This window comes from Sycon ciliatum, chromosome 1 (genome assembly GCF_964019385.1).
Source record: "Sycon ciliatum chromosome 1, ocSycCili1.1, whole genome shotgun sequence".
NCBI lineage: Eukaryota > Metazoa > Porifera > Calcarea > Leucosolenida > Sycettidae > Sycon > Sycon ciliatum.
This window is the reverse complement of record NC_088643.1, coordinates 95,418,135-95,436,379: the sequence shown is the minus strand read 5'-3', so window position 1 is coordinate 95,436,379 and position 18,245 is coordinate 95,418,135. Positions and strand designations below refer to the sequence as shown.

The 18,245-nt window shown below is 46.8% G+C and overlaps 2 protein-coding genes across 2 annotated transcripts in view; one reads left to right on the top strand and one right to left on the bottom strand.

Moving 5' to 3' along the window:
* Positions 1 to 743: 743 nt before the first annotated feature.
* On the bottom strand, positions 744 to 11,660 carry LOC135806652 (uncharacterized). Its single transcript, XM_065320880.1, has 11 exons — positions 11,383 to 11,660; positions 6,731 to 6,920; positions 5,942 to 6,081; positions 5,509 to 5,630; positions 4,439 to 4,579; positions 4,025 to 4,104; positions 3,702 to 3,755; positions 3,191 to 3,243; positions 2,547 to 2,632; positions 2,036 to 2,151; positions 744 to 1,431 (listed from the first exon to the last, which is right to left on the bottom strand). Exons 2-11 carry the CDS (start codon positions 6,869 to 6,871, stop codon positions 1,345 to 1,347), a joined length of 1,020 nt encoding a protein of 339 aa, XP_065176952.1. The 5' UTR covers positions 6,872 to 6,920; positions 11,383 to 11,660; the 3' UTR covers positions 744 to 1,344.
* Positions 11,661 to 16,820: 5,160 nt separating this feature from the next.
* Positions 16,821 to 18,245, top strand: part of LOC135806651 (uncharacterized) — a 7,297-nt gene continuing 5,872 nt past the window's right edge. The window contains exon 1 of the mRNA XM_065320879.1: positions 16,821 to 17,488. Coding sequence (XP_065176951.1) covers positions 17,222 to 17,488 — 267 coding nt within the window. The 5' untranslated portion in view covers positions 16,821 to 17,221. The remainder of the gene's footprint in view (positions 17,489 to 18,245) is intronic.

Sequence of the window (18,245 nt, the reverse complement as noted above, 5' to 3'; positions counted from 1 at the left end):
GCAGAAACGCCACCACCCTCTAGGATCAAGGCACAGATGCAGCTCCTAAATTACGACTCAATTTGCTGTTTTCTGTGAAAGTCTAGGATGCGTGTTTGGGCACGCATGAACCACAAACGTACCACGTGCATGCGCCAGCAACGGGATAATGTCCTGGGATTGTATTTACTCTTTGCTCTATCAACATCTATTAGTGGTCTGAATGTGTGTTCACAGGTGCAGTGCTATAACGCGATACCAAGAGTACTCTTGGCGATACCAAGAGTACATAACCCCCAGAGTGTGCAACACCTGATCCAGCTCTGCATAGGGTCTTGGTCGAGCGGAATCGGATCTTCGGATGTCATGCGTACACTCCACACCAACGCAAGGCCGGTCTCGAGGCAGGGCACCATTGTTTTTGATCCAAGAGTACCCGCGACTCCCCGGGTTCCCCTCAGATGTGTACGGTATTATGACGCAAAGATCCGATTCCGCTCGACCAAGACCCTATGCAGAGCTGGATCAGGCGTTGCACACTCTGGGGGGTTATGTCCTCTTGGCGATACTGGTTAGCGGTACTACAAGTGCAAGTACATGTAGCTGTACGCCTGTACATGTGCATGAACAATGATCAACAATGCATAGTTTTGATTATTCTTCTTGCCAGTGTTATCACAATGCAGTGTGGACTCTTCATCCATGTGCCGCTAACTGCGGCCAACAGGTGCCAGTGTGTTCAACTACAGCAGCACACAGATACCCATGGTGTTTCAACTGTGATTGAAAATGTTCGAATAATGTTATGGAAGAGAACTGGTATAGAACAGGTATAGCGTGCATGCATTTAAGTCAGCGTAAATGATCCAGGTTCATTGCCAGGTCTTGGATGTGAAGTGAACATCTAACAATAGCTCGGAAGGAAAACAGATGCTTGCTGAAGTCTGAGATAGTGCAGCGTTTATTATTTTGTGTATTGTTTGTGGTTCTGCTATAACACTATGTGACACTGTATGTCTACTGTGTTTGACTATGGGGAGACATGATCAGTATGTGTGCGTGTGTGACTGTGTGGCGTTGCAAGGCAGACTATTTCACGCGTGTGGCTATTGACTTAGAATGTTGAAGACAAACTGAACATGCAGTTTAGATGACGCAAGTGTACCCGATACAGTGACTAAGCATGTGCACTTCTAGCTACCAGAGCGTTATGCAGTGTAATGCCATTGCTGTGCCTTGCTTGCATGGCCGTACCAACAGCATATCGGTACAGGATATCAGTACAGCATATCAGTACAGCATATTGGTACTCTACTGTGTACCGTATTGCAGTGTACTGTAGTTCTGTACTGCGCTGTTGGACTGCTACATGCGGGACTCGATTGGTGCAGATGTCGGGTTCTCTGCTTTCTCTGCTTTCTCTGCCAGGGCACGGAAACAGCGTACCTCTTCCTGCAAGTCACACAGGTGGACGACACATGGCAAAGGACCATACACATTATAGATAGACCTGATCACCATCTTGATGCTGATGGTCTGCTCCCCAGGGTCCTGTCCTACAAAGGGACATATTTCGGATTTTGAACTACATGACTGTGTTGCTGTTCAGTGGTATGTACATAATATGCTGGCAGACATTTGGCAAACACCGTCTGTCTGGGCCCCGGTCTGTTGTATTGCAGAGCTATCGACGAAGCAAGCCAATATGGCCGCCCACACAGTACGACACAGTGATGTTGGGCAAGTGATGTGACCTTAGCTTATAGCCACCCAGAACACACGAGAAGTCCATCGAACCTTCTACTCATTGTCTGGACTGTACTTGTCCTTCTACTCATTGTCTGGACTGTACTTGTCCTTCTACTCATTGTCTGGACTGTACTTGTCCTTCTACTCATTGTCTGGACTGTACTTGTCCCACATCACTGTACTCTAGTATGTACAGTACCACTCAGGGAGTCGTAAAATACCGGTATTTTACGACTCCCTGGTACCACTGGTACTCAAATGCCGGGCTTCTACTGCTACTACAGCCTTCTAGCACGAACAATCTTACCTTGAGGGTCTTCAGCTCTTCACATAGGATATCATCTCTTTCTTTGTAAATCTTGAGTTGTTGTTGCAGCAGACGGCGTTTTCCCAGGTTGCGTTTCTGAGAGTCCCGTGTAATACCTGACCATGCAGAGAAGGAGGTTGAGAGGCAAAAATCCCGGATCTTTTAATTCATCCAATCCAATTGTGCTGGCCATCCGGCTATATTCACAGCATATGAAGCTGCTAGCCCCCCCCCCCCCCCCCCGAGTATGCAAGTCTGCACATGGGGTCCGGCGTGATGTACTGCCAACGTGTTTGCAGCCACATACTGGGGAATCAGCTGGGCCATTGCGTCTTTTTTTTTAATTGCAGCAGTTTCCAGCTTCCATGTACTCTTTTCTCTAAATTGCATTACACGTGAAATCACTGTGCTCACTGCAATGTAATTGTTGCTAGCATCAAGAGTACATAACCCCCCGGGTTATGTACTCTTGCTAGCATGTAATGTACGTGCACTTTGAAGCACCACCTACCGTTGACGATTCGCTTCATACGCCAGACACGCAACAGGATTATGAGAGCAGCAGCTTCAGCAGCAGCATGGAACGGCTCTTGAATCCTGTATGGAGTAAAACATGGCAGAGAATGTACATTTTTAAACAATAGTTCTATAATCGAAGGAGAGAACGAACTGGGCAAACAGACAGACAGACAGGCAAATAGACAGATAGACAGACAGACCAAACAGGCAGACAGGCAGACAGACAGACAGATTATATGATTACAGGTGTGTGATGATGATGATGGTGGTGCACAACAATACTAAAAGCAAAGAAGAACAAAGAAGAGAGAATTTGTTTTCCGGTAATGTGGTAGGTAATGTGGTAGGTAATGTGCTAGGTAATGTGCTAGGTAATGTGCTAGGTAATGTGCTAGGTAATGTGCTTGGTGGAAACCACAGCAGCAGTGTTATAGTGTACATGCCCATACCGTGATCTTACGATTAGAGACGTGTCGTAAACGATCATACATTTTCTTGTGTGTATGTCAACAGCAAAACTACTCTTCACTGCTTAGCCCAGCAATCCAATGGATCTTGGATTTCGGCATTCTACCCAGCCATATGTTTTGGCCTGGTCAGTGGAGTACATCGTCATGTTGTACTAACACAGCTTACCGATAAGCAATGTAGAATATGAAGCAGCCAAGCACCAACAGTCCATCAAAGATCTGCAACCAACTCACAGTGAGATCAAGATCAGACTGGTCAGCTAGTTACCATGGATACATAACATACCTGTTACATCACTGACACCAGCACTAGCTGTAGTAGCACATGACCCCGTGCCCAGTCCGGCCCACAGTGATAGTTATACACACAGGACACAACGAAGCGTACTTATGAGCAGGGCCCATTGGCATACGTGTGTGATGCTGGTGTATGCATGGGCAGTACATGTGTAGGAGTAGCAGTACAGTAACAGCATGCATTGATCAGCTTGACTTAAAACTGGAGACCGCCAATACGCTCCGGCACAGTTCTGCTTTTGCTCTCAGTGCCATGTAAACTGGTAACAAGCCACTAGTTCAACGGTCCTGAAATACATCTACCATTATCTGTACATATGTACATGCACATGTAGATACAATGCAATAACAGCCTCCGAGAATAATTATGCCTTGCTCACCTCAAGCTTTCTCTTGAAAAAATCCTTTCCAAGTGCAAAGATGCGCAACAGCACCTAGCAAAACGGAAATCAGTACCAGCATGGAAAACCATAGGACAGGACCATGCAGCCTGGTATTAGTTATTGTGATAGCCTTAGTAGCAGACCACACTGATGATCTACCAATACGAGTACAGATACAGTGTGTTAACTGTGACCTGCAGCAAGGAATAAACTGAAGTTCCATCAACACACAATGGTGTAAATTTCAATGGCGTACACTTGCAATCTCTTAGAACCAATAATACCGTCCCACTATGGTGTTAGTAAGGTTCACAACTTACCTCCATCATAAAGAGTGTCAAAACAGCCAATCCGACGTAGTGAAGCGTGTCCAAGGTGGTCCTGTCTTCAGGCGTGTATTCTACAAACAAGTAGAAGGAAGAGTGTGTTAGACTAGTGACTGATGACAACTCACTTTTCATCTTCTACTATCAGTTCAACTGAATGTTCATGGGCTAGAAATGTGTACTAGCACAGTATACACCAACTGCTTCAATGTTGACCACTAACCATAGCAACATTGACTGTTACATTGTCACAGCAGATCACGCACATGGCCAAGCAAAGGTGGTGAAAGTGTGTCTCTTCTCCCCTTTCTTTAGCTTTGTCTGCATAGCCACCGTGTTAGGTGTTATAGTCAGGACTAGTCAGTGGTCACCATGGTCACCATGGCCTCCGTGATATGATCGCCTCACCTGCTACACACTGACGGTGACCATGGTAGTATGCACACTTGGTATAGTTCACATTGACACTGCAGTACTTCAGGTGATCATGATCGTCCAAATGTTTCTCTCCCGTAGGACAATCGGAGTTGGAATGGCATTCGTCGTGAGCTAGGAACCATAGCCATTATACAATAGCACACACACAGCATACACAGAGCATACCGGCAAAGAGCAACCACAGAGCAACCACAATTACAGAGAGCAAGTCTCGTCTAGGTTGGGATATGTACAATCATAAATCAGTCACTGGACAAACATAGCCTAGTCACTAATGTTGCAAAAGAAGGTACCAACAGCGGGATTTGAACCCAGCATAACACAGCAGCTAGTGCACACTGGGCCACAGTAGTTGATGTCAGGAGGATGCATGGGAGAGGATGGATACCATAATGACGTCACAGTACTACTCCTGGGCACTGAATCCTCTGATTGAAGGCCTGGCGAGGCAAGCAAAGCAGCTAGGGAGGAGACGTTCTGGGAGAATACCCCGATGGGTGACCCGGCCTTGAAATGGTGGGTGGAGGAGAGGGGGGAGGGGGGGGGGGGGGGTGTTTTGAGTGTGGTCGGGAAGACCACATCACTGAAAGGTTTTGCCCGCCTACTTGGAAACAGAGAGCGGATAGCAGAATGGTCAGGTCCAATGAAATCACCATAACAACCACAGGGAAACAGGCGGTGACCATGACAACCACAGGGAAACAGGCAGTGACCATGCCGAAGGGCACTAAGCGCAGTCCGGAGGGGATCCTTGCTAGGTGATAGTCAGTGGTGAGGGAGTGGGGCATATTCAGACTAACATAGTGGGCCTTCTACCGGGCAGGGGAGCAGTGGATGGAAGATCCAATGCTGAAGTGCATGTTGTTTTGACGGCTTCCGACATCATGCTATGAGCTAATTCAAAGTATGAGTACGTCACCACTAAGCTGCAATTGTCCATCACAGACATACAATGTAGTCCCTAGGATACTGGAACTGTGGTATGTCCGACCATATTCACCCCTGTCACGTGATCGGATATACCCATACTAGTAACCTACCTGTCAGGTGTAAGTCCACCACAATGACAATCACTGCATCCACAGCAACCAGGAAGACAACCAGTAGCTGAAAGTAGAGGTTTTCAGTAAGAAACTTTCCCAGCTCTGCCCGTGAGGAGAACCTACGGAAGACAAAGTCATGTATGCAGTGGTATGATCAGCAGGAGTCAGTACGCATGCATCAGTCAAAGTTCTTTTCACTACTATCACTACTTCAAGTGTATATGTTACAGTAACTGCACTGCTGGAGTACGGTATAGTCACTGAGGTTATCCCTATGGATACACATAGGTTGCTGTTGCTAGGGTGGCAAGAGATTCGAACGCCTGGCTCCTTATCAAAAACACCAGGAAACATCGATACTCTACTAAATCCGAGTAAGCCGGGATGGACAAACACGGGAGAAGTGAATAGTACCCAGAGTTCTACATACACTTTGCGTAGGTTGGGGAAGGCTTCAGACTCGGGCGATGGATCCTCAAGAAGCTTTCCATCAGTCTCGTCACCTTCTTCAATCTCTTCAATAGAAGGTCCGTGACCAGGCTCAGCTTGGTGTGAGATGGAACTGCTGATCTACAATGGACAACAGGCATACAAGTGACTTTCAGTCAGCTGCAACAGAATATTGTACATGTACCACAACATGTAAATCGACCTGACTGAGTCTACTACTAGAAGTTATCATCAGCCTATATAGCTATGTCGTGATGGTCTCGGTTGTTGCCACAGTTTCAAGTAGTACAGTGCCACATGTCCTTGTTGTACATGTGTGTGCTAGTACAGCTGAGTCACAGGACTTGCTAGTACAGCTGAGTCACAGGACTTGCTAGTACAGCTGAGTCACAGGACTTGCTAGTACAGCTGAGTCACAGGACTTGCTAGTACAGCTGAGTCACAGGACTTGCTAGTACAGCTGAGTCACAGGACTTGCTAGTACAGCTGAGTCACAGGACTGTTTTTGTTTGTTTGCTGATGACACAACCTACATACAGCACTGGTAAGAAGAGGGGAGAGAAGTACTTCAGTAGCCATGGTAGCAGGACAATACAGCAATGGGAAGAGTAGGGGCTCCAAGAAGGAAACTCGTGTTGGTACACTTGAAAGACTACCCCTTTAACCATGATCATAACTCTGTTACAGGGAGTAGTACAATACCGGTATATTACTACTCCCTGCTTGTAAGCTTGGCCAGCTTAGACATGGTCTTCGTAGAGCAGCTTACCCGCTTCTTGTAGTTGGTAATATTGTCTTGGTCCTCGAATGGTGGCACAATGATGAGTCGTGGTGTAAGCTGCACAGAGGAACTGCTAACTACAGACATGCTCTGCATGATGGGCTGGCGGAATTCTGCTTCGGAATCCATCCTTGCAGTTGTGGTCACAGTCCCTAGATGACGTCACTATACGTGATCACTGTACGTGAGTAGGATACATGACACACGCGCATGCGCACACACACACATACACACACACACACACAACATCAACATGGTCGCTGCCTCAATCTCCTGCTAGCTAGCCAGGTCTCACTGGACAAGGCAATTCAAGGCACAGTTTCCATTTTCTTTCACAGCACTTTCCAGTTCAGCAGTACCGTACAGGTCACAGACGTCACGTGTCTATCTCATAGGCATGCACAGACGAGTCTATCTCATAGGCATGCACAGACGTGTCTATCTCATAGGCATGCACAGACGTGTCTATCTCATAGGCCGGCTGCTATCTTATCGTCCATCCAAGCTGCAAGAGAGGACTATCCGTACTCAACAGACTGAAACTGAGCTAAATATGCACAATAGCCTAGGGGCAGGCAAACGTCTATAATGGGTTGTACAAGTACAATGTGGATGGGTTGCTTGTCGATTAGCAACCGGCAACTCAACTTATACAAAATGCAAGCAAGTTGGCCACCTAGAATACTAGTATCCGCACAAATTGCCATAGGACTCGGTCTTGAACGGTACATCAGATCAAGAGTGCACGAAACCATTCAATTTGCTCCATCATGTAGCCTTGATCTGACATGGTTTAGGGCGCGCTCACACTGCGATCATGAGCACGCGTCCATGCGTCAGCAAAACGCAGAAACGTGGCAGTCGTGCTCACACTAGGCCTCGTACACGCGTAGACGTGAACTTGTCACACAAACTTTACGAATTGCAGTTCGTATCCAAAAGAGTTCGTGCGTTTCCTAATAAAGTTGTGGCCCGTTTTGGATGTAATTTTTCGCATGTTGCATGTTGGAGGAAGTGCCTCGTGGCTCGTATTCTTGAAGTCGACGAAAATAATTCATACAATCAGGTTGGTTTGGACTCTTGAGGGACTGCCGCTGACATCCAAGCGCTTTCGCTTTCCTGACCTCGTGGTCAGAGCAAGTGCCAGTGCAGTGGAAAGTCCGGTAGTGGTTTCTTTCGTCTGTTGCCGAAATGAGAACTGTATTTTCCGATGACATGTAACTGAAATGTCGGCATTCCATCATCGCAGAAAAGTAGAGAAAGATAATTTCCGAAACCGAAAAGCCAGACCAAGCTGCCATCGTATTGAACGAGTACACTGTAGAAATTGGTCACTGACCCGATCACAACGAAGCAACTACAAAAACAAAAACAAAATCGACATCGTCCAAAAAGGGCAAAGAATGCATATTTGGCGGTGCGTGCGTGCAGGACCACAACTACAAAATTTTAAAAATGTGCAAATGTCGAGGTGACATCGACAACCACCGATTTTCATGAATCAACACACCGGAATTTGAGAAATTGAACATACTTCAGGCCAGGTTGTACACAAATACGTTTCACGTCTACGATCATGTTGCCGCCAAGTCGTGGCACCCCCCTCCGGAGGTCGCGGTCACGATTTGAAACGTGGCCGCGACGTTTTGGTCAAGTTCATGCCGTTGCCATGCAACTTGGCCGCATGGCCGCATGGACGCTGGTTTTGGTCGCAGTGTGAGCGCGCCCTAACTGCACACTGCGTACTAGGGCTTGGCGGATAATGCCGGCAGAATTTTCGGCAGAAAACGCCTGTTTGGGGGGTCGAGCATATTTCGGCAGAACGGGGGCTGAAAAAGCATTCTCTGCCATGTCAAATGACAGTTACCACGGAATTGGCGTGCGACGTTTTGCTTTTGCAGCAGATTTGCCGCGTTCTTCGACACGCAGTCCATCCATCCACCAAATGTGGCCGGAACTGTTACTTTGCGGAAGGTAGCAGCCTTGAATGGCAGGCCAGTGGCAGAAGTCTACGAGTCGTAGAGCCCAGTTCCAGCGATTTTCGACCTTCGGTGAAAAAGCCCGCTGTGTGAAAAGATTCAAATCAAATCATGCTGCCAGGGTTGACAATGAAGTTTCCCGGAAGCTACGGCAGTATAATCCGTCCATTGGTGAGAACAGATCATAAAAACTAGAATGTCTTGTGTTGTTGTCCATACGTTATTGCCTTTTAGCAGCCCCATTTACATGTACCTCTTTGTGTGATATTTCCCCAGCCTTCAGCACAGCCATTTCCTCTGGCTAACGCAGTCAGTCCAAATATACTTGGTGAGAACTGATCATAAAGACTAGAATGCCTTGTCTAGTATTTCACATGACTCATCTTTTTAGATCCTGAACCCAATTATGTGTGCCAAGTGTATTTTTACATAACTGGATTTCAGCAGAAATTTCAGCAGAAAATGCACTTTCATGAGCAGAATATTGAGCAGACCGAAAAGCAGAATGAGGGATTTCGGCGAGCATTATCCGCCTAGCCCTACTGCGTACCCACAGTACACAAGTATGTATCCTTGGCTCTCCATCCGAGTACATTAGTCTGTAGCAATAGTGGGTGACTCTCTAACACTGCGGCCACAGCACCATGCAATACTAACTCGCTACAGTGGTGGATTTAGGACTCTACAATCGTGACATCAGTCTCCTTCATGGCTAATCGTGGTAACCATGCCATAGTGGTATGTGCATAATTATGTACATTTACCGGTACATGTGCATTTCCTGCAGGTATGATCCGGAATGCCAGCGCAATACATGTCATGTCAACACAATGACGTGTACTGGTACATGTAATTATTTGCTAAGGCCAACCAAGCTGATCTTCTTTTTTAGTGTTTGCACACTCTTGGCTGCTGCTGTGGCACTTGATGCACACATTCAATCCCTGGCTACTAGGCTTTTCCGGATTATGTGTTTTTTCTTGGTCTAAAATGGAAATGGAAAGTGTTTTGAAAAACCCCTATAAATCAAATTTTTTTCTAAAGAAAATGCAAAAATTTACCCAAAAAGCACAAAAAATGCCACCGTTGCCATGGTAACAAAATGGCGACAGCTAGTCGCGTGACATTTGGCACCATGGTGATCATTCATGATGATCGTGAAGTACCTATCGCTTGCAGGGAGTCGTAAAATACCGGTATTTTACGACTCCCTGGCCCAAACTAGGCAAAAGTGGGTCAAAATGGACAAAATGCATTTTGACCCCCAAAATGCAAAAATATGCAAACACATAATCCGGAAAGGCCTACTGGCTACGCTTTGGAATTGTTTTCGTTGCCTATGTCCTCATCTCTCTTCATTTTGTTTTCGCTGCCTGGGCTCTCATTTATCTTTGCTTGCTTGCTTGCTTGTATTGCTGAGGGAACATATGCTGGTTTGTATTCGTGGGTCCCCATGCCATGGTGCATGGGCCACGCGTACTTATCCGGCGGATATGTGTGAATAATAATAATAATAATAACCAAGCTGCACAAATGCCCAAATCATCGGAGTGGACAGAACGAGTGCTGGGAATGAACATCGTTTCAACTTGTGGGTCATGGCCGGTTTGGCTTCAGTCAGCATTTGATTAAAATTGTATCATCAGGGGCAGGCATTTGCATAACCAATTATTATTTACTTGAATTTAGTGACGCATGCAGGTACCGTAGGACATGTATGGTGAATACAAGTACCAGTACTAGTACTAGTACCAGGAAGTGGCCGCGGGTCAGTGCAGCGATTAGAGCAAGGCTGCCCAGACTGTTCACGGGAAACTATGATCATGATGATTACCGGCAACAGTTACTGCACACCTATTCAGTCAGCCAGTACTCAGTATGCCTCCATGCCGTGAATATGCAAGGCTGAGAGAGCGTGAACACAAAGTTGTTCTTACTATCTTAGCTAGGCTGTTCATTAGCCATCCACTGTTAACGTTTGCGATCTCCACAAAAAGTCTCCACCGTGAAGCCCGGCATGAGCTCAAGAGTGATACTTCTAGCCAGGCTCACGGAGTCAATACACTGGAGATTTCTAGCAAAGAAGTTAGAACGAGTTGTTAGCTGCATACATCTCAGAGTTTCAGAGTTTCCGGGAATCTCTTTTACTGTCTTTGCACCACACAAAAGAGTTTGCAACGAAAGTGCCACTCGGCAAGTCTCCTCTGTTATTGTTAGAAATACGGACTGAGGATCGCGCTCACAAATCTCTCCTATCTACTAAGGTTGTTTCAGGTCCACATTGGCATGACTGCGAATGCTTGTAAATGCAGGGACCGTTTAAAAATTGGTAGTACGTGAAGTTGATACTTGCATTGTTGTATTGCTGGCAGTGGCTGCACTGTCGCAGTGCCATGGCTATGTAACAAAACCGGAAACTCATGTCCCAATGCCGGCAATGCACACCTGCCATACATGTAATGGGTAATCGCATCACCGATACACGTACACGGCGTCTTCCTTTCTTCGTTTGTAAACTAAAATGTATAAGTATAAGTCACTACCCTTACACAGGCTACCCAGGCAACAGGAGCACAATGATGCCAATGAGAAGTAACAAACCGACAAAGAACGTACATGCAGAAGCGGACTCCGTACATAGTGATGTAGCACGTTACGTACCTGAAACTGAAGACCAAGGTGGCCAGACCACGATCAGCGCAGTGCTTCTGCCTTGTCCTGTGTAGCGTACCAAGACAAACCAGCGATAAACTCTGCTGCTCGCTAGGCAAAGAGGAACTGGATTTGAGGGCAATGAACTGTTTCGTTTGTGTCTTCTAGGACACTAACTTCTAGCAGGCAGCAGGCACGACCCATTCAGAGCCACTAGCTGTCACTTAGTCCACTTTTCCAGACTTTATTCGACACCATCTCACGCACACTAACTCAACTGTCCGCGTGGTGGATACAAGTTTTCGATGTCGAGCGTCTCCGACCCGACCAACGCCGAAGGTCCGCAACTACACACTTCATATGTGGTGACTAGTGTCTGCAGCCGACTCCACTATACACAGCGGCTAGCGGGTAACATGGCGTCTACGTCTAGCTACAATTATGTAGAGCTTGACGGCCTGCTCGTGCACACGGTATATTCGCGTGTCTTTGTTCTCGGGCATCACGTGAACAGACAAAACCGTGACGTGGTGATTAGCAGGCGTGTCCGGACTCGGAAGCTTCAGAAGGCTGCCCTGCCCACAGAGCACTCTACAGGCGGTCCAATCCGGGCAGGATCGAGGAGGGAAATAAAGGACTACCGAGTGCCCGTACATGTATTGTTCTGTTACCGCATAGCAGCCCGGTGCTTTCTTTCCCCGTGTACCATGTATGGTGTAGTGTCTCTGCCGGTGATTCACAGTGTGACTGGGAGTGCTCTTCTTGCTCGTAGAATCTACATTGACAATACATGTACTTGTATGTGGCTAATGCCATCATCTACTACCAGCAATAGGGTAGCTGAATGGGCTACTAGTAATCATAATCAGTCTATGCAAATGTTATTTCCAGTGCCGTTTCTACCCTTGGCCTTGATACCCTTCATACGTGCTGGTGTACATGTATGTGTATATGGAGCTATTGTACCGTCCTCGTGCTGTGATCTACATACTCACTGCAGGCATACTACAGGATACCTACATGTACATGTACATGTAGCTCCTGTTCTATTTGCACTGTGGAGTGTGGTTGTGGAGAAGTGGCTTAGTCATGCAAAGCAATGCAGCATGAGCAGCTACAATGTACATGTACAATGTAGATCTGTGCTTGCTCTCTTCACTGTCTTCAGTGTCTTCAGTGCTGTGGGTCTCTGCATGGTGAGTAAGCACTCTGCTTAGCTCTGTCACTGCCACTGGGGCCATAGCCTATAGCCTAGGGCTGAGGGTGATGTTGGAGAGGGATACGAGATAAGTGGACGCATCCTGGTAATTGTTAGAAGGATCTTGCCACATGCATATAGTCATGGATAATATTCAGCATACAAAGATGCGTACATGTACACGTATGTAAGTGCACTCAATCTCACTCAGCACAAACTCCAGGCTCCTCGACAACAATCATGATCTTCACTGAGACAAGTACACTTTCATGCTTTCTCTTCAGGTGAAATACAGGCAAGAGGAAAGGAAAGCAAGCCGTGACTCAATATCTTATGCACCGGTACACATGGTACATGTACTTGAAGTATTTACCGGTACATGTACATGTATACAAGTAGTAAGTGCACAGTTGAATTCTCCCCTGCCCACGTTCTCCCCTGCCCATGTGCCCACGCCCTGCCCATGTGCCCACGTTCTCCCCTGCCCATGTGCCCACGCCCTGCCCATGTGCCCACGCCCTGCCCATGTGCCCACGCCCTGCCCATGTGCCCACGCCAGTACAATAGTACATCATGTAGACTCTACCAACCAACCTTCATCACAAACTATGTTACAGTCGTCCCTCTCTAATCCGGCACTTTATAATCCAGCACCCTCGATAAACCGGCACAATTTTCAGTAGCCAAATGTCCTCTTCATGCACATTGCAGCAGTAGATCAGATTTGTTAATCCAGCACCCTCCCTAATCCAGCAGATTTTCGTGGCACAAATGGTGCCGGATTATAGAGGGACCACTGTAGTATGTATGAGCATGCCTATCAATGCTGTGGAGTGTTTAGTATTGCAGTGTATTAATTTTGCGAAGACTTACAACGTACATGTAGCCTATTGTAGGTACGAATTCCTACTACATTGTACTACTAGTACATGTACTAGTTGATGTCATGATGAAGATGTTGAGTCGGCGTGAACGCTCTGTTGGAGGGAATAATAATTCAATCAATGCATCGCATATACATGTACAGCACAATACTTTGCATACTATACATACTGCACATATTCGTGCATGACGAAGTATTACAGTTAGTTGTGAGTGGTGGGGTGGTTAGTGGTTTGTAGGCCCACTAGTGGCACTACATTACTCCTACATCCTGCTAGCACGTGCCCACATTAGCATTGGCAAAATAGTACATGGCCGGCCTGGTGGCCGCGCATGCCGCTGGCTAAACTGATAACCGGGCGGTTCAAAGGACACTCTTCTGGTGGCATGTTTCATGCCAGGAGGCGCAGTGGCTTTTGTTCTCACGGAGAAGAACCCTTTCAATTCACGGCTGTGGATTTTAATCTTGTTTCTCAATCTTACATACCACTGCGCTACCCTACTAGCCCGCTGTCTGTGATCAGCATTACTGGCATTAGTACAATACGGTAATCCGTCTACTCAGTATTACTCCATTCCTCAATCACCAGAATACAGATATCTGTACTGTAGCTGTTTCAACATGCCTAGGTCTCATCAGTGGAGCTCTGAGCCCACATTTGTAGTAATACCAATTATACCATTATCTACTTTACATAACCCACTGCTGCTAGCATGCTGTCCACTGTTGCCGGTATCATCACCATCACCTTCCAGTCGACTAGTCATAGCTTACGGGTATTAGTACAATGGTAAACCAGACAATTCTAAAATGATTATTGATTGTTACTCAATCTCCTGGTGATTATTGTTCTACACTCGCTGGAGGGTGTTGCAGAAGTGGTCAACGTGTCACTCAATTTGCTTACTCCACCTGCCCCGTGGCCAGCTTTGCACCAATGCCACTAGGGTCCAATAGGGAGGCAGGTGCATTGCTCTTTGCTTGTATCTTGCCGCGCGAGTTTCTCCCGCAATATTGTACCAGCTGCGTGGCTAAACATCTGTGGGCAGGGAAGCTCTCCCGGCATCATCACATACAGAACATGTTTAGTACATAACCATGATAACAGCCAACGCAAGAATTGAAGATGTCTTGAGGGTTCTACTGTCTGAACTACTTTATCAACTTGAAGTCCTGACCCGCCACGAAGTAGCCAAAATGTGTTGATGACTTGGCGATTGTCTTTGTCGCAAACATGCAATCAATGTTTGGAGTGCAAGTAGCCGACACACGGACTCACATCTGAACTAAAACTGCAGTGTAGCTGAGCACAAGGCTTATGGGAACCGCTAGCTATTGGTTGTGTCGAAGAATTACGAGTATGCAGTCCATTGTGATCATGCTGACAAGCCTCAAACTGAGCTCATGCTCAAGGTGTGTGATTGTTGCACAGGTTCGACCAGGGTAGTACGGGTAGGAATGGTATACCTGTAACTGTTATTGTCATCAAGAGTCCTGGTCATAACCAGCCATAACCAACAGTGTTTCAGCCCTACACTCACACTAGCTACAGCAGTATGGGGTTGTGAATTTACTTGAGAGTCTTCGACTCTTCATAGATCAGGGACAGGCTAGGGAGCCCTACACATGATGTGATGGTACCATTGCATGGGTATGTCTTCCTCTAAGTAACTAGTAACGTTAAACAGAGCTTCCTGGTACGTGTACAGTCAGTGTCAGGCCACGGGAGCATGATTGGCACAGTCAGGTGACCCATGGGGTAGACATCGACATGTACTTGTACGTAGCCATGTACGTTTCGAAGGTTGGCTCCTCCCTGCTAGTACACAAGTTAACACGAAGAGGATGAAGATAGGGTCACGTTGTACATGTAACTCCGAGGTTCACGCACGAGGCCATCATCAGAGAACAATATACCTGTAACCATGGTACCAGTTACATAATAGTATCACACCTCTGATCCCTTCCACATGGTTGCTGTGTCTAGGCTCTATGAACATTGTTACTTTTCAGATTTACTTCAGATGGTCTGATGTTAGCTTGTGCGTGAACTTTGCAAGACCGGTAGTCAAGAAATGCGTCCGTGGCCATTCACTGATTCAGTGGCGGTGAAAACATGAGGCCTCCGCTTTGATACATACTCAGCTCAAGGTGGTCTTTAGCGTCCAGAACCCTGAAATGGCGGTGCAGCAGTGCAAGACGTGAACTCGACTCACCAGTCCACCCATGACCGTCTGATTTGTACCAGACAGCCAGTACTGGTTGTGGATAAATGAAGGCCGGACCAAAATTAGTATTACGAGTTATGACCCACTGTCCACCAAAGTAAGTACATCACGGTATTAGTATGTCATCGACTCATGTAGATGGTGTACAGTCAGCAAGTGCGACAATGGGGCACAAAAATGACAGGGAGTACTGCGACATTCAACGACCTGCCTGGCACCTAGCTCCAACACATCCACGAGGCGCAAACCAACAACCTTCCAACTAGGAAGGCTCAGGTTAGGAAAGGTCCGAAGAGGGGAGGGAAAGCGCAAAGAAGATGAGCACGAGCTACTGTGCCCCGCGGCAACAAAGAATACCGAACGTTACTGGATGATGACGAGACTAGTACTAAGACAATTGGACATGCCGCGGGTCTAACCGTACCGTCTTACTTCAACTCGAGGACGAAAGCAACAGACCACCCAACTTGGGAGGCCCAAGTTTGTGTAATAAACATCCATGTAGAAGGGAGGCTGAGCGAAGACGAATTGTGACAAATCGAAACGCCAACATCCTACTGAACTCCCAGTCCATTATGATGTAGATATGATAGGTACAAGTTCATTTTATCCATATTGGCTCAACATCCGAGTTCAACGTACTGCAGTTTGTCGTCGATACCGCGCCGTGGACAAGCTAACGACATTACGTTACGTTAAAACACACACTGAGCTGAGTGACCCTGGCCTGGTGGTGGTGCGTGCTTGCATTGAGTCTGTCTGTAGAATGCTGTACTGATCAATGACCCACTGATCTGACGTAGAGACAGGGCCTAGGGATAAGCGAGTTAGGCTGCCATATTACTGGTACAGTGTATCGCCATGATCACATCACACGGTGACAGCATGGGCCCTATTGCCTACACGATATGACCATTATGTTTTGCATGGGCCGAAAGGTTTACAGAGTGTCGGCACAGCCATGCTACTTGCTAGCCATGATACGTATGATATGTACATAGTGAGGAATTGTAGCGAAACCATACTCTCGACCAGTAACGAAGACAGCAGCAATGTTGTAACATGGTTAGCACAGCACAACACTTCACTGTACATAATTACTGGGAGCTTTCACTCAGGCTGCACTGTGTGCTCCTGCAAAGGCTATTGCTGTATATTCTGGGCTTGTCCACGGCAATGGCCATGCACCATCGGTCCAGGAGATGCGGTCAAAAGGAAGAGTAAGGACAGGAAAGGGTTTAGAAACGGAAGACATGCGATGAGGAGGAAGTGTAGGAAATGAGGAAGTGTGGCGGCTGATAGTGTTCAGTAGACTACCACAGTCACTGTATGTAGCAGGGCGAGTCGGATATTGTTACCATTTTAGCCTGGTGCGGCCCCAGAGGATCCGACGATTGGCGGTTGTGCCATTGAATACAACAATGTGAGCTGAATCCAGTCAGTTTCCGCCAGAATTTCAACTTCTATCTTTCTCTGACTTGGAATTGTAGTGAGAGCAGTTTATCTCCTGCAGCTAGCTGTCTTCCCGGGAAATTCACAATGACTGCTGCAATGACCGTAACAAAGTGGTTCCTGTTCAAGCGAAGTAGGACACTTAGAATAGCGCTACTTGTACAATTACAAGCAGCTATTTTGTTGAGAGTCCACGTGGTGGTAGGTCAGGGACACAATGCTGGCAGTACTACTGGCATTGACAAGCATGCCCAGGCAGGTCCGATTGGACCACTTACCACACAGACTGACAGCTATAATCTTGGTCATGCTGGTGCTGCTGTGGTGGATCAGCGATCGCAGGGACAGGATATGGTAAGTAGATCTACGTGACCCGGACTGGTTGGAGCTTGGTCAGCTTCGGTGATCTGTCTCAGAGTAGCTCTTATCGCATATTGTGCAAGCAATCGAGCGGACAAAAAACGGGTTTTCAATCGTTACCATGCCTTGTATTGCACACTAGGAATTATCCGAATACTAGTAATTATTATTTACACGCCAATGATTGTAAACATTTTTCAATCGTTCTTGTATATACATGTACATGTAAACAAGGCCTTATAATATAAGTCGCCTATTAAATCTAGAATGGTACATACAGGTAGATTAGCGTTCAGTAGGCAATACCACTGTACTGTATATGTGGGGGGGGGGGGGGGGGTGTCACGTGGGGTGCTGGGTTTAGAAGGTAACACAGTATCACACAGTTCCAAAAGGAGAGAGGGTATTCTCAGGCTGATATGGATACCTCAGTGGCAGCTGCTGCAGACATACCAGGCTGTGTCTGACCTAGTACTGGCTGACAGTCATGCACATACATGACTGTATACATGTATAAAGCTCCCAAGAGTGTGCAATTCTGCATATGGGGTCTCCAACGGCGAAAACTCACATCACGTGTTTCAGGTACGTTTTGTACTACATACAACTAAGGATAGCGTGCGCGCAATCCGAAAACCTGCCATGATTATGCTGCCATGATTATGCTGCCATGATTATGCTGTATGCTGGCGAGTTGCATATGCACAATGAGTTTCTGCCAGGGAGTGCTTTTATTATTACTCCGCTGCTC